The sequence below is a fragment of the Chamaea fasciata genome, unplaced genomic scaffold (genome assembly GCF_029207755.1).
Source record: "Chamaea fasciata isolate MVZ Bird 193981 ecotype frontalis unplaced genomic scaffold, bChaFas1.0.hap1 SCAF_1325, whole genome shotgun sequence".
Lineage (NCBI taxonomy): Eukaryota > Metazoa > Chordata > Aves > Passeriformes > Sylviidae > Chamaea > Chamaea fasciata.
In genome coordinates this window covers 741-16,823 of record NW_027095410.1, presented here as the reverse complement: position 1 = coordinate 16,823, position 16,083 = coordinate 741, and the positions used below count along the sequence as shown (strand labels likewise).

The 16,083-nt window shown below is 49.4% G+C and overlaps 2 protein-coding genes across 2 annotated transcripts; both read left to right on the top strand.

The window, feature by feature from the left end:
* Nucleotides 1-2,789: 2,789 nt before the first annotated feature.
* Nucleotides 2,790-5,228, top strand: LOC136284741 (bolA-like protein 2). Its single transcript, XM_066175109.1, has 3 exons — nt 2,790-3,095; nt 3,769-3,863; nt 4,846-5,228. The coding sequence occupies exons 1-3, from the start codon at nt 2,874-2,876 to the stop codon at nt 4,943-4,945; spliced, it is 417 nt and encodes a 138-aa protein (XP_066031206.1). The 5' UTR covers nt 2,790-2,873; the 3' UTR covers nt 4,946-5,228.
* A 1,142-nt stretch (nt 5,229-6,370) lies between these two features.
* Nucleotides 6,371-15,769, top strand: LOC136284742 (lysophospholipase D GDPD3-like; the record flags this gene model as incomplete). The annotated part of the gene is made up of 7 exons (XM_066175110.1): nt 6,371-6,580; nt 7,885-7,927; nt 9,119-9,254; nt 11,202-11,247; nt 11,713-11,831; nt 13,925-14,014; nt 15,636-15,769. Coding segments are annotated over exons 1-7 (695 nt in total), but the record flags the coding sequence as incomplete, so codon positions are not given.
* Between the last annotated feature and the right edge of the window lie 314 nt (nt 15,770-16,083).

Below are 16,083 nucleotides of genomic sequence, written 5' to 3'. Positions count from 1 at the left end.
GGGGCTTAGAAGTGGGTGGGGCTTTACTGAGTGGGGTTTAATGAAGTGGGAGGGGCTTATAAGGGGGTGGGGCTTATGTGGGTTGGGTTTAAACGTGTTTTAATGAGGTGGGCGGGGTTTAAAGGAAAAGAGGAGGGGTTTAAATGTGCATGATGTGGTGGGCGGGGCTTTAGAAGTGGGTGGGGCTTTATTGAATGGGGGCTCAATGAGGTGGGAGGGGCTTGGAAGGGGGTGTGGCTTAACTGGGTGTGGTTTAACTGTTTTAATGCGGTGGGCGGGGCTTTAAAAGTGGGCGGGGCTCACCCTGAGGGCGGCGACGTTGGAGGGGAAGCCGTGGACGAAAAGTTCCATTTCCCTTTTCCGGGTTTTTTTTTTTTTTGGGAAGAGGATTAAAAAAAAAAATCCAGGGAAAAGTTAAACCCCGGTAAAAGTTCCTTGGATGGATTCGCCGACGGTGAAACTGGTCGGAAAAGTCCCAAAAATCCCGGAATTTTCCCCCCTAAATCTCCTCTTTGAGCCCCTCCGATCCTCGAAGGCCCCAAAATTCCGCTTCAAATCCCAAAATTCCCCAAAATCCTCCTTTAAATCCTCTCAATTCCATTTTTTCCCCTCAAATCCTTAAATCCCCCCAAAATTCAACTTCAAATCCCCCCGAATTCCCGAATTTCCCAAGGATCCTCCTTTAAATCCTTTCAATTCCGCCTTCAGTCCCCAAATCACCCGAAAATTCAACTTCAAATCCCCAAATTCTCCCAAAATTCGACTAAAAATCCCCAAATTCCCCAAAATTCCACATTAAACCCCCAAAATTCCACATTAAACCCCCAAAATTCCACATTAACCCCCCAAAATTCCCCATTGACCCCCAAAATTCCCCATTAACCCCCAAAATTCCACATTAACCCCCAAAATTCCACATTAACCCCCAAAATTCCACATTAAACCCCCAAAATTCCCTATTAAACCCCCAAAATTCCACATTAAACCCCCAAAATTCCACATTAACCCCCAAAATTCCACATTAAACCCCCAAAATTCCCTATTAAACCCCCAAAATTCCACATTAACCCCCAAAATTCCCCATTAACCCCAAAATTCCCCATTAACCCCCCAAAATTCCCCATTAACCCCCAAAATTCCCCATTAACCCCCAAAATTCCACATTAAACCCCCAAAATTCCACATTAACCCCCAAAATTCCACATTAAACCCCCAAAACTCCACCTTAAACCCCCCAAAATTCCACATTAAACCCCCAAAATTCCACATTAAACCCCCAAAATCCCACATTAAACCCCCCAAAATTCCACATTAACCCCCAAATTCCACATTAACCCCAAAATTCCACATTAAACCCCCGAAATTCCCCATTAACCCCCAAAGCTCCAGGCCGAGCCCCGGCCCCGCTCACCAGGGCCCCCCGGCCGCTGGTCCTGCGGGCGCCGCCGCCGCGGGAGCCGCCGTTGTGCTGCCGCAGCCTCCGGCCAGGATCCACCGTGAAGCCCACGTAGGTTCGGCCGCGGGCCGGGCCCCGGGGGGGCGGCGGAGCGCAGCAGGTACACGGCGCGCATGGCTCCCGGCGCCGCAGCCGGGGACGGCGCTTCCGGTGCCACGGCAAACACTTCCGCCTCGGTAAAGGAGAGTCTGTGCCTCGGTGCCCACAATGCACAGCGAGGAGGAGGGCGCTTCCCGTGCGAGGGCAAAGACTTCCGCCTCGGTAAAGGAGGGGAATCTGTGCCTCGGTACCCACAATACACCGCGCAAAAAAGAAAACTTCCGGTGAGACGGCAACGGCTTTCGCCTCGGTAAAGGAGGGGAATCTGTGCCTCGGTGCCCACAATGCACAGCGAGGAGGACGGCGCTTCCGGTGGGACGGCAAAGACTTCCGCCTTGGTAAAGGAGGGGAATCTCTGCCTCGGTGCCCACAATGCACAGCGAGGAGGAGACCACCTGTGCGACGGCAAAGACTTCCGCCTCGGTAAAGAAGGAGAATCTGTGCCTCGGTGCCCACTATGCACAGCGCGGAAGGAGGGGACTTTCGGTGAGACGGCAACGACTTCCGCCTCGGTAAAGGAGAATCTCTGCCTCGGTGCCCACGATGCACAGCGAGGAGGACGGCGCTTCCGGTGGGACGGCAAAGACTTCCGCCTTGGTAAAGGAGGGGAATCTCTGCCTCGGTGCCCACAATGCACAGCGAGGAGGAGACCACCTGTGCGACGGCAAAGACTTCCGCCTCGGTAAAGAAGGAGAATCTGTGCCTCGGTGCCCACTATGCACAGCGCGGAAGGAGGGGACTTTCGGTGAGACGGCAACGACTTCCGCCTCGGTAAAGGAGAATCTCTGCCTCGGTGCCCACGATGCACAGCGAGGAGGAGACTTCCGGTGGGACGGCGACGTTTCCGCCTCGGTAAGTGGCGGAACTTGTGCCGCGGTGCCCACTATACACCGCGCGGAGCAGGAGACTTCCGGTGAGACGCCAACCACTTCCGCCTCGGTAAGCAGGGGAATTTGTGCCTGGGTGTCAACAATGCACCGCGCGGACAGAACTTCCGGTAAAGCCGCCATGATTTTCGCCTCGGTATGCGGTGGAATTTGTGCCTCGGAACCCACAATGCACCGCGCGGGGTGAAAAGATTCCCGGGGAAACCGCCACGACTTCCGCCTAGGCAAGTTGTGGAATTTGTGCCTCGGTGCCCACAATGCACAGCGCGGAGAAGACTTCCGGTAAATCGGCAACGATTTCCGCCTCGGTAAGGAAAGCAATTTGTGCCGCGGTGCCCACAATGCACAGCGCGGGGGTGAGGGGACTTCCGGTGAAACAGCCGCAGCTTCCGCCTCGGTATAACGGTGAAATTTAAGCCGCGGTACCCGGCATGCATTGCGGGAAGGAATGCGGCTCCCGCCCCGCTAACATGGCGGCCGGCTTGCCTCGGTACCCACAATGCATTGCGGGAGCGCCAAGCCGGCGATCCTGCCTCGGCACCCACAACGCCCCGCGCGAGGCGGAAGTGACGCACCCGGAAGCGGAAATGGAGCCTCCGACGGCCGAGGAGCTGCGGCAGCGGCTGCAGGAGAAGCTCCAGGCCGAGCACGTGGTGATTAATCGATTAATTAACCGCTAATTAGCGTCCAGCGGGGCTTCATTAGGCGGGGGAGGGCGTTAATTAGCCGGGATGGGGGTTAATTAGCGGCTGGGGGAACGGTAATGAGGCCACGGAAGGGTTGATTAGGGCGGTAATGGGGTATTAATTAGTGCTGGGAGGGGTTAATTAGCAGGTGAAAGGGTTAATTAGCGGCTTGGTTCAAAGGGGTTTATTAGGCGTTAATGAGGCAGAGTTAATTATTCATTCCAAGTAATTACTTAATCAGTGCTTCATGCTGCCTAATTAGCGATTAATAACTGACTTATTAGTGTTAATTAGGTGCTAATTAGTTTTCGAGGGGTGTTGTTAATGGATAATGAATGGTTGAGGATGATGGTAAGTAGGTAATGAGTATTAATTAGTCTTAAAGGGGCGTTAATTAGTGATCAACGGCTGCCGAGAAGTATTTAATGGGGATAATTAGTGAATGGGGGTATTAATTAGCGGCTAATGGCTGCTAATTAGCATTTAACGCGCGTTAATTACCGCATCGCAATTATTAATTACCAGAAAGCCGCCGCTAATCGCCTTCTAACCGATTAATTACGAGCTGTGGCCAGTGTATAAGTGATCAATTGCCAATTAGGAGTTGATTGATTAATTAACTAATTAATGCTGATTGCAGGAGGTGCAGGACTCCGCCCAGCTCTGCCGGGGCAGTTTCCGCGTTTTCGTCGTTTCCGGAATTTTCCGCGGCCTCAAAACCCTCCAGCGGCACCGGTGGGGGGCGGGGCCAGAAAGGGGGGCGGGGCCAACGGGTGGGCGGGGCCACGGGGTGCTAAGAGCAAAGGGGCGGGGCTTAGGTGTCCTTTTGATTCTGAGGTGGGCGGGGCTTAGCGGTGCATTGTATGGGAAGGAGGCGGAGCTTGAAAGGAAGTTAAATAGGGGAAGTGGGCGGGGCTTTAATGAAAGAATGGGTGGAGCTTAACGCGTTTTTAATAGGGAAGGGGCGGGGCTTGAGAGGGGTATGAATGTGGAAATGGGCGGGGCTTAATTGGGATGGTTAATGAGGAAATGGGCGGGGCTGGGGTGAGATCAATAAGGAAAGGGGTGGGGCTTAAGTGGCGTTTGTTTCTGAAATGGGCGGGGCTTAAAGGATCAAATGGGCGGTGCTTCCGTGGGGTGAGATCAGAAAGTGGGCGGGGCTTAAACGGGGCTTTGCTGGCAAGAGGGCGGGGTGTAAATGACAGAAATGGGCGTGGCTTGTGAGCGTTTAATCGGGAGGTGGGCGGGGCCTAAGTGTGAATTTAATATCAAAGTGGGCGGGGTTTCAATGAGGTGGCACATGGAAATGGGCGGGGCTTAACACACCTTTTATGGAGAATGGGGTGGGGCTTACGTGAGTTTGGATGAGTGGGCGGGGCTTAACGGGGGACCTGATGGGGGAATGGAAAAGGGGGCGTGGCTTAAGCACGGCCAGTGCGTTAAATGGGCGTGGCTTAAACACGCTATTTGCATGGGGCGTGGCTAAATGAGGCATAAATGGGCGGAGCCTTCACATTCCGTTTAGCATAAAGGGGCGTGGCTTAGGTTGCGTTTTCCTATGGAGTGGGCGGGGCCTAAACACCTTTCCCGGGGTAAGGGGGCGTGGCTTGAGGGGGGGTTTGGAGGCATAGGGTGGGGCATGCAGTAGGTGGGGCTTCAAGGCGAAGAGGGCGGGGCTTGAGCGGAGTTAATTAGCGGCTGATTAATGAATCGGCAGGCTCGTTAACGAGGCGCTGAAGGAGGAGCTGGGCCGCATCCACGCCCTGGAGCAGCGCACGCTGACGCCCGAGCAGTGGGAGGAGGAGCGCGCTCATTAGCGTTAATTTGCATGTCGGCTCCGCCCGCTTCCACGCCTCATTGGAATGGATTTGCATCAGCGGACCACGCCTGGGGCGGAGGAGTTGAGGCCACGCCCACTTTAGGGCCCTGAATGGCAAGAGAAGAGGGTTGGGTTGAATCTCATTTGCATAAATTTGCATGATGGTGGTGCTGGCCGAGGCCACGCCCCCTTTGCGGAGGGCAGGTGGGGGAAGGCTTGTCCCCTCATTTGCATAGATTTGCGTAATGGTAATAAACGTTTTTGGTCTAAAGGCTGTGGAATCCTGGGGCGGGGCTCTTTTGCATAAATTTGCATAATTTGGAAGGGGTGGGGCAATGAGGGGAGGGGCTTCTAGTTCTACCAGTTTGGGCTCCCAGTTCTCCCAGTTTGGGCTCCCAGTTCTCCCAGTTTGATCTCCCAGTTCTCCCAGTTTGATCTCCCACTTCTCCCAGTTTGATCTCCCAGTTCTCCCAGTTCGGGCTCCCAGTTCTCCCAGTTTGAGCTCCCAGTTCTCCCAGTTTGATCTCCCAGTTCTCCCAGTTCGATCTCCCAGTTCTCCCAGTTTGATCTCCCAGTTCTCCCAGTTTCATCTCCCAGTTTGATCTCCCAGTTCTCCCAGTTTGGGCTCCCAGTTCTCCCAGTTCGATCTCCCAGTTCTCCCAGTTCGATCTCCCAGTTCTCCCAGTTTGATCTCCCAGTTCTCCCAGTTTGATCTCCCAGTTTCCCAGTTTGGGCTCCCAGTTCTCCCAGTTTGATCTCCCAGTTCTCCCAGTTCGATCCCCCAGTTCTCCCAGTTTGATCTCCCAGTTCTCCCAGTTCGATCTCCCAGTTCTCCCAGTTTGGGCTCCCAGTTCTCCCAGTTTGATCTCCCAGTTCAATCCCCCAGTTCTCCCAGTTCGGGCTCCCAGTTCGATCCCCCAGTTCTCCCAGTTCCATCTCCCAGTTCTCCCAGTTTGATCTCCCAGTTCTCCCAGTTCGATCCCCCAGTTCTCCCAGTTTGATCTCCCAGTTCGATCTCCCACTTCTCCCAGTTCGATCCCCCAGTTCTCCCAGTTTGATCTCCCAGTTCTCCCAGTTTGATCTCCCAGTTCTCCCAGTTTGATCTCCCAGTTCCATCTCCCAGTTCTCCCAGTTCGATCCCCCAGTTCTCCCAGTTCGATCCCCCAGTTCTCCCAGTTTGATCTCCCAGTTTGATCTCCCACTTCTCCCAGTTTGATCTCCCAGTTCTCCCAGTTCGATCTCCAACTTCTCCCAGTTTGATCTCCCAGTTCTCCCAGTTCGATCCCCCAGTTCTCCCAGTTCAAACCCCCCGGCTCTTCCCCTACCCTCCCCCCTCTCCCGTTGCATTCTGGGCACCGAGGCGGAAGCGTCCTCTCCCCTCCCCGCAATGCATTCTGGGTCCCGCCGCACTCAGGTAACCCGCCCCCGCCCCCTTCCCTCCGCCCAGGTGCGCGGCCACGCCCCAAACCAGTTCGGACCAGTATAACCCAGTTCGCTCGGCTGGCCATGGCGGCGCTGGCGCTGGGGGCGGGCTTGGTGGCCCTCGGGGGGGTTCTGGTGGCCACGCGGGCCCGGGGGGAGCCCGAGGGGCCCCGGCTGGCCGGCCAGGCCCGAGCGGTGGCGCACCGGGGCGGTGAGAGGGGGAGGGGCGGGGAGGGGGGGGCGGGGGGGAGGGGCTGGGGAGGCGTGACCCCTCCCCCACCCTGAAAAAACAAAAAAAATCCGGCGGTTTGGGGGTTAAAATTGAAATTTTTAGGAATTTTTATTGATTTTTTTAAAGGGTTTGTAAGGTGATTGGGGGTGGGGGAGGGGCGGGAATGTGGGGGGAGGGGCTGGGGAGGCGTGACCCCTCCCCCACCCTGAAAAAACAAAAAAAATCCGGCGGTTTGGGGGTTAAATTTCAATTTTTTAGCGATTTTTAATTGATTTTTAATGGATTTTTTAAGGTGGTTTGGGGTGGGGGAGGGGTGGGAATGTGGGGGGAGGGGCTGGGGAGGCGTGACCCCTCCCCCACCCTGAAAAACAAAAAAAAATCCGGCGGATTGGGGGTTAAAATTGAAATTTTTAGGAATTTTTATTGATTTTTTAAGGGGTTTTAGGGGGATTTGGGGTGGGGGAGGGGCGGGAATGTGGGGGGAGGGGCTTGGGGAGGCGTGACCCCTCCCCCACCCTGAAAAACCAAAAAAATCCGGCGGTTTGGGGGTTAAAATTGAAATTTTTAAAGATTTTAAATTGATTTTTAATGGATTTTTTAAGGTGATTTGAGGTGGGGGAGGGGTGGGAATGTGGGGGAGGGGCTTGGGGAGGCGTGGCCCCTCCCCCACCCTGAAAAAAACAAAAAAAATCCGGCGGTTTGGGGGTTAAAATTTTAATTTTTAGGAATTTTTAATTAATTTTTAAAGGGTTTTTAGGGTGATTGGGGGTGGGGGAGGGGCTGGCAGGCTGGGGGCGGGGTCAAGCCAATCAAGCCCCTCCCCCACTTTTAAAAACAAAAAACGATCCGGCGCTTTGGGGGTTAAAATCTTAATTTTTAAGCGATTTTAATTGGTTTTTTAATGAGGTTTTGAACGTAATTAAGGGTGGGGGAGGGGCTCGGAGGCTGGGGGCGGGGTCAGTCCAATCAAGCCCCTCCCCCACCCTTTAAAAAACCCCCCGGGAACTTCGGGGTTAAAATTTGGGAATGTTGGGGTGGGAGGAGCAAGGGAAACCCCCCCGAGGCGCCTCATTAATCCCTTAATTAGCCCTAATTAATCCCCTAATTAATGAGAATTCAGTCCTGGTTAACTGCAGCTGCGGCGTTAATTAACCCGAAGGAGCGCTCATTAACCGCAATTAAGCCTAACGAGGCTTTTAATTAACCCGAGCGAGCCCGATTGGAATGCGATGCTGCCTAATTAACGCTAATGAGCGCTAATTAACCCGAATTGACCTTTCCAGGCGCGGGCGAGCGAATCGAGAACACCTTGGAGGCCTTTGAGCAGTGAGGCCACGCCCCCTCCCCCTTGGCCCCGCCCCTCTTTTTGGTCCCGCCCCTTTCAGCCCCCTCCCCGGTATGGCCACGCCCATTTTAACGCGACCACGCCCCCTCTCTCCGAAACCCCGCCCCCTTTATATGCCGGCAACGCCCCCAACTCAAGGCCACGCCCACAGAGCACCGCCCACCATCTTAAAGGGCCAACCTCTATTTGAGGCCACGCCCATATTTAAGAGGCCCCGCCCCTCCTAGGTCCTCCCCCTTAAACGGCCACACCCATTTATATAAACCCCTCCCCTTTAGCCACGCCCCCTTCGACTTCCTCCCCAATTAGTCATGCCCCAATTAACTCTAACTTCTAATTAATTGCACTAAGCAACCCTAATTAACCCTGACCGCGCGGTAATTACCACTAATTAACCCGAAATCTCTCCTAATTAACCCAAACGTTCCATTAATTACCACTAATTAACCCAAAATCTCTGAATTAACCCAAACGTTCCGTTAATTACCACTAATTAACCCGAAATCTCTCCTAATTAACCCAAACGTTCCGGTAATTAACACTAATTAACCCAAAATCTCTCCAAATTAACCCAAATGTGCTGTTAATTGCCACTAATTAATCCAAAATCTCTCCTAATTAACCGAGATGTTCGGCTAATTATCACTAATTAAGCTTAAGTAGCCTCATTAACCTGAAATATCTCGCAATTAACCCAAATGTGCTATTAATTACCACTAATTAATCCAAAATCTCTCCGAATTAACCCAATCATTCCGTTAATTACCACTAATTAACCCCAAATCTCTCCGAATTAACCCAAATATTCCATTAATTATCACTAATTAATCCAAAATCTCTCCGAATTAACCCAATCATTCCGTTAATTACCACTAATTAACCCGAAATCTCTCCGAATTAACCCAAACGTTCCGTTAATTACCACTAACGAGCCCACAATTTCCCCTAATTAACCCTAATCAACGCTAATTAACCCCGAGCGTCCCCTCATTTCCCCCCTGATCGACTAATTAATTTGTTAACCCCTCCCCCCCTTAATCAATCCTCTAATTAACCTCGCCAATTAACCCCCTGGATGATCTGCAAGAAATGACCACGCCCCCCCTTTAAGCCCCGCCCCCTTTTGGACACCCAACTAAGCTCCTCCCCTTCCCCCCCGGCCCCGCCCCCAGCGCGGTCTCGGAGGGCTCTGATTGGCTGGAGCTGGACGTGCGCCGCACCCGCGACGGCGTCGTCGTCGTCTGTCACGACCGGGACCTGTCGCGACAGAGCGGCCGCCATCTTGACGTCACCCAGCTGGATTACAAGGTCCGTTAATTAGTTAATTAATTCGTTAATTAATTAGGGATAAATCACGGGGAAAAAAATTATTAAGTCGCTTCAAATAGGAAAAAAAATTTTAATAAATGGAATTATTGTTGATGGCTAATAACGCTCTTAAAAACAACTCTTATTAATAATTAATAAGTAATAATTAATGATTAATACTTACTAAGTATTAATAATATATTATAATTTATCATGCTAATGATTATTAAGTAACATGAGTTGGCGGCTGCCACCAGGTCGATGGCATGGTTCACTAATTAGTGAATTAATTAGTTAATTAATTAGCGGTAAATGGTGGGAAATAAATTATTAAATCGCTGGAAATAGAAAAAAATTTTAATAAATAATTATTGATTGCTAATAACGCTATTAAAAAGAACTCTTATCGAGTAATAATTAGCATTAATAGTTAATAATGATTTAATTTGCTAATGATTATTAAGCGAGAGGAGTTGGCAGCTGCCGCCTTGATGTCGCCCAGGTTGCTGACGAGGTGCGCTAATTAGTTAATTAACCCATTAATTAATTAGCAGTGATTCAGGGGATGTAAATAAATAATCAAGTCGCTTGATATGGGGAGAAATTCTTAATAAATTATTATTGATTTTTAATAATTGAATTAAGAAGAATTCTCATTGAGTAATAATTAGTGTTAATGGTTAATAATTATTTATTGTGCTAATTATTATTGAGTTATATGAGTTAGCCGCTGCCAATTAATTAGTTAATGGTAATGAATGGTAATTAACAACAATGTTGCCTTAATTAACTCCAATTAATCATAATCTCGTCAGAATGATAAGAAATAATTGATAATAAGGTAGCGAGTGATGATTAATAAGTAATTAATAATAATAATGGCTAATATTATTAATGAGTAATAAATGAGAAGGCGCGGCAATTAAATAAAATATTAAATAATATTAAATAATAATAAACAGCTGCCGACACCTTCACTCAGCTGGATTCCAAGGCTCATTAGTTAATTAGTGCCAATTAACGCCAGTTGCGGCCTGATTAATGCAGACATTATTAATAAGGGTTAATATTAGGCGATAATGTTTAGTAATGTGATCGGCCTCGTGACGTCCCCCCGATTGAGGCCGATTAATTGAGTACTGAGTTAATTAGTTAATTAACTAACGGCAAATAACTGATTAATTGTTGTGGATGGGAAAGGGGAAAGGAATTATTGGTAAATATATTGATTAATAATAAGAAGCAATATTTAATTATCATCGGAGAGTAATCATTTAAAATAATTATGGTGAGTTAGAATAATTATTAATTAGGGATATTAGTTGGCGGCCGCCATCTTGACGACACCCAGCTGGGTCACGAATTCGTCGATTAGTTAATTAATTAATGGGAAAGGATGGCAAAAAATAAAATGAGCGACTTGTTATAAACAGGAAAAAAGTGGAGAGTTATCGATGGCTATTATTAATTAGGAGTAATTAATATCATTAAAAATAGCCGTTAATGGCTTTTAATTATTATTATTAGTGAATAAACAGGAAATAATGCTGCAAGTAATTATTATTGAGCTGTAAATATTATTATTAATAAATGGCTATTAATAGCATTTAAAATAATTGCTAATGAGTTACGATTTTTATTAGTTATTAGCTATTTATTAGGCTAATTATTAAGAAGTAATACACGTTAGCAGCCGCCATCTTGATGTCGCCCGGCTGGATTTCGAGGTTCGTTAGCTAATTAATTAATGGTCATTAATGGCAATTAATTAGCGCTAATTAAAGGCTCCATCGGCGGCTCTGAACAATCCGGAAGTTTTCAGGGGACAAAGTTCGGGAATTGGGGGGTGGGCGGGGCCGTGGGAGTGGGCGTGGCCTCTCCAAGCCCCCCGCCCCATGCTGGTGAATGGGCGTGGCCCTTTCAAGCCCCGCCCCTTTCCTTTTTTAGGACCTGCCCCCTTACCTGAGCCCCCTGGAGGTGACGTTCTCGCCAGGTGAGAACAAAACCCCCAAAAATTCGGGAATTTCCGGGGGGAGAAAAAAAAAAAACGGGAATTTGGGGAATTCTGGGGAATTTTTTTTGGCTCCGCCCACCCCGACCCTGAAAAATCCCAGTTTTAACCCCGCCCCTTCCCCCTCCAAAAATGAAAAATTCCGGATTTTTTAACCCCAAAATTCCCGGGATTTTTGGGGGAGGGGGATGGGCCAGAAACCCCTGGTCACGCCCCCTTCTGCATGGACACGCCCCCCCTTAGACACGCCTCTTTCCATTGGCAGCACCCTCTTTCCTGGGCACGCCCATCCCCTTTGGCCACGCCCCTTTTATTTGGCCATACCTCTTCCTTTGACCACACCCCCTCCCCTCCATCTAGCCACACCCCTTCCCTATGACCACGCCCCTCCCCTTAACCACGCCCTCTCCGTTTGGACACGCCCCCCCGGCCACGCCCCCTTCCCAGGCTGTTTCTCCTCCGGCTGCGATCGCCGCATCCCCCGATTGGTCGAGGTCTTCCAGCGCTTCCCGCGGCAGCCAATCAGCATCGAGGTCAAGGACGACGACGATGACCTCATCAACCAGGTCACCGGAAGGGGGCGGGGCCTTTCCGGGGGGCGGGGCCTTTCGGGGCAGTTTTTGGCCCTTTTGGTGCCTTTTTTTTTCCCCTTTTTGGGGCCGTTTTTGGGGCATTTTTGGGGCGTTTTGGGACAAAGTTTTTCCGGGAATTTTTTGGGGTCATTTTGGGGCCGTTTTTTGGCCAATTTGGGGAATTTTTGGACCGTTTTTGGGGCCATTTTTGTGCCATTTTGGGACCATTTTTGGACCATTTTTGGGTCATTTTCGGGTCATTTTTGGACCATTTTTGGGACCATTTTTGGGTCATTTTGGGGCCATTTTGGGACCATTTTTGGGCCATTTTTGGACCTTTTTTGGGCCATTTTCGGGTCATTTTTGGGACCATTTTTGGGACCATTTTTGGGGCCGTTTTGGAGCCATTTTTTGGCCAGTTTTTGACCTTTTTGGGGCTATTTTTGGGACCATTTTTTGCCCATTTTGGGACCATTTTTTGACCATTTTTGGGCCATTTTTGGGTTATTTTGGGGCCATTTTGGGATCATTTTGGGTTTCGTTTTGGGACCATTTTGGGGTTCGTTTTTGGGTCATTTTTGAGTCATTTTTGGGACATTTTGGGACCATTTTTGGGACCATTTTGGGACCATTTTTAGGGCCATTTTTGGGTCATTTTCGGGACCATTTTTGGGTCATTTTCGGGTCATTTTTGGGGCCATTTTTGGGACCATTTTTGGGGCCATTTTTTGGACCATTTTTGGGCCATTTTTGGGTCATTTTTGGGTCATTTTTGGGCCATTTTTGGGACCATTTTCGGGTCATTTTGGGGCCATTTTGGGGCCATTTTGGGACCATTTTCGGGCCATTTTTGGACCTCTTTTGAGCCATTTTTGGACCATTTTTGGGCCATTTTGGGACCGTTTTTGGGTCATTTTCGGGTCATTTTTGGGACCATTTTTGGGACCATTTTTGGGGCCGTTTTGGGGCCATTTTTTGGCCAGTTTTTGACCTTTTTGGGGCTATTTTTGGGACCATTTTTTGCCCATTTTGGGACCATTTTTTGACCATTTTTGGACCATTTTGGGGCCATTTTTGGGCCATTTTGGGACCATTTTTTGGGCCATTTTGGGACCATTTTGGGTTTCGTTTTGGGACCATTTTGGGATTCGTTTTTGAGTCATTTTTGGGCCATTTTTGGGTCATTTTTGCCCAATTTGGGACCATTGTTGGGCCATTTTTTGGGCCATTTTTGGGGCCATTTTTGCGTCATTTTGGGGCCGTTTTTTGGACTATTTTTGGGTCATTTTGGGGCCGTTTTGAGGCCATTTTTTGGCCAGTTTTTGACCATTTGGGGGCCACTTTTTGGGGCCTTTTTTGGCCATTTTGAGGCGTTTTTGGGATCATTTTTTGGATCTTTTTTGGGACCATTTTAGGGTCATTTTTTGGGCCATTTTTGATCAATTTTGAGTCATTTTTGGGCCATTTTGGCGTCATTTTGGGACCATTTTTGAGGTCGTTTTTGGGTCATTTTTGGGCCATTTTTTAGCCATTTTTGGGTCATTTTTCGGTCACTTTCAGGTCATTTGGAGACCATTTTTTGGGTCATTTTTGGGTCATTTTCGGTCCATTTTGGGGCCGTTTTGGGGCCATTTTTTAGCCAGTTTTTGACCATTTTGGGGCCATTTTTTGGGCCATTTTGGGACCATTTTTGGGGCCATTTTTTGACTAATTTGGGGCCATTTTTGGGTCATTTTTTGGCCATTTTCAGGTCATTTGGAGACCATTTTTTGGGTCATTTTTGGGTCCTTTTTGGCTCATTTTCGGGTCATTTTGGGGCCATTTTAACGCCTTTTTTCAGTCAGCTTTTGGCCCTTTTGGGACCATTTTTGGGACCATTTTAAGGGCGTTTTGGAGCCTTTTTTTAATCTTTTTTTTTGGTGTCGTTTTAAGGCCATTTTTGGAGTGATTTTTGGGTCATTTTGGCACCGTTTGGGGTCGTTTCCGCCCCGTTTTTTTTTGTTTTTTTTTTTAGGGGGTGAAGGGGGGGATGGGGAAGAGGTTCCCCTCCCCCTCCCCCACCCTGACCGCCCCTCCCCCACCCCCAGGTGGCCGCCCTGGTCCGGAGCTTCGACCGCGCCCCCATCACTCTCTGGGCTTCCTTCCGGGAGAGGATCCTGAGGAAATGCCGGAGAGCCGTGAGCCCCTCCCCCCACCCCCTGCCCCTCCCCCCACCCCCCTGCCCCTCCCCCTCCCCGAAAAAAAAACAAAAAAAACCCGGCGAAAATCGGGTCAAAAACGGATTTTTGAGCGATTTTTAAAGTGATTCGGAGAAGATTTTTTTGAAAAAAATTTTTTTTTTTTTTGTTTTTTAACCCCAAAAATTTTTGGGGGGGGGAGTTTTTTCTGAGGGTGGGGGAGGGGCCGTCCAGCAGATCCTTTCGAAGGGGGATTTTGGGAAATTTTGGGTGGAGAAAGGAGAATTTTGGGGGAATTTGGAGACGTTTTGGGGAGAAAAAACGGGAATTCCGGAGAATTTTGGGGGGGGAAAAATGGGAATTTTGTGGATTTTTGGGCGGAAAACTGGGAATTCTGGGGAATTTTTTTGGGGGGGGAAAAAATCCCGGAAATTTGGCTGGGGAAAAAAAAAAAAAAAGGAAATTCGGGAATTTGGGGTGAAAAAAGCAGAATTTGGGGAAATTTTCAGGAATTTTAGGAGGAAAAAGACGGGGATTCCGGAGAATTTTGGGGAATTCTTGGGAATTCGGGGGTGGGGGGGGAAGATGGGAATTTTGGGTGGAAAAACCGGGAATTTTGGTGGAATATTTGGCGGGGAAAAAAAAAATTGGGAATTTGGGTGAATTTGGGGGGGATATTTTTGGAGGGGAAAAAACCGGGAATTTTGGGGAATTCTGGGAGCAAAAGGGGATTTTTGGAGGGGGAGGGGCGTAATTTTTGGGAATTTTGGGTGGAAAAAACTGGGAATTTGTGGGAATCGATGGGGGGGGGGAAAAATCGCTAAAAATCCCAATTTTAACCCCAAAACTCCCGGATTTTTTTAGGGGTGGGGGAGGGGCTGGATTGGTGCGACCCCTCCCCCACTTTTCCCGCCCCTCCCCCCCCAAACTCCTTAAAAAAACCCCCAAAAAATCGCTAAAAATCCCGATTTTAACCCCCAAACTCCCGGATTTTTTTCGGGGTGGGGGCGGGGCTGGATTGGTGCGACCCCTCCCCCACTTTTCCCGCCCCTCCCCCCTCAAATCTCCTTAAAAAAAACCCCAAAAAATCGCTAAAAATCCCGATTTTAACCCCCAAACTCCCGGATTTTTTTAGGGGTGGGGGAGGGGCTGGATTGGTGCGACCCCTCCCCCACTTTTCCCACCCCTCCCCCCCTCAAATCTCCTTAAAAAAACCCCAAAAAATCGCTAAAAATCCCAATTTTAACCCCAAAACTCTCGGATTTTTTTTTGGCGTGGGGGAGGGGCTGGATTGGTGCGACCCCTCCCCCACTTTTCCCGCCCCTCCCCCCCCCAAATCTCCTTAAAAAAAACCCAAAAAATCGCTAAAAATCCCGATTTTAACCCCCAAACTCCCGGATTTTTTTCGGGTGGAGGCGGGGCTGGATTGGTGCGACCCCTCCCCCACTTTTCCCGCCCCTCCCCCCTCAAATCTCCTTAAAAAAAACCCCAAAAAATCGCTAAAAATCCCGATTTTAACCCCCAAACTCCCGGATTTTTTTTTCGGGTGGGGGAGGGGCACGGCCCGCCCCGCCCCTCGCCCCTCCCCCACGCGGCTGACCCCTCCCCTCCCCCCCCCCAGCACCCGGAGATGCCGTTTTGTTTCTCGGTGGAGCGGGGGGCGCTGACGCTGCTGCTGCATTACCTGGGGCTGCTGCCGCTGCTGCGGCTGCGCGAGGCGGCGCTGCTCTTCCCGCTGCCCTCGCTCGTCAACAGGTGAGGGGGGCGGGAAAACGCCCCGGAACATTCCGGAATGTCGGCGGGAAATTCGGGAATTTTTTTGGGGATTTTTTCGGATTTTTTCAGGATTTTTTTCGGATTTTTTCAGGATTTTTTTCGGATTTTTTCAGGATTTTTTTCGGATTTTTTCGGATTTTTTCGCGGTTTTTTCGCAATTTTTTTTGAGGTTTTTTCCCGGTTTTTTCGGATTTTTTTCGGGATTTTTTCGGATTTTTTCAGGGTTTTTTTTAGGATTTTTTCCTCGATTTTTTGCGATTTTTTTTGGTGGATTTTTTGTGATTTTTTTTTTC

Coding starts and splice junctions, on each gene's coding strand:
- LOC136284741 (XM_066175109.1), top strand. CDS start 2,874: ATGCATTGCGGGAAGGAATGCGGCTCCCGCCCCGCTAACATGGCGGCC. Junction 3,096..3,768: donor AGCTCCAGGCCGAGCACGTG/GTGATTAATCGA, acceptor TGCTGATTGCAG/GAGGTGCAGGACTCCGCCCA. Junction 3,864..4,845: donor AAAACCCTCCAGCGGCACCG/GTGGGGGGCGGG, acceptor ATGAATCGGCAG/GCTCGTTAACGAGGCGCTGA.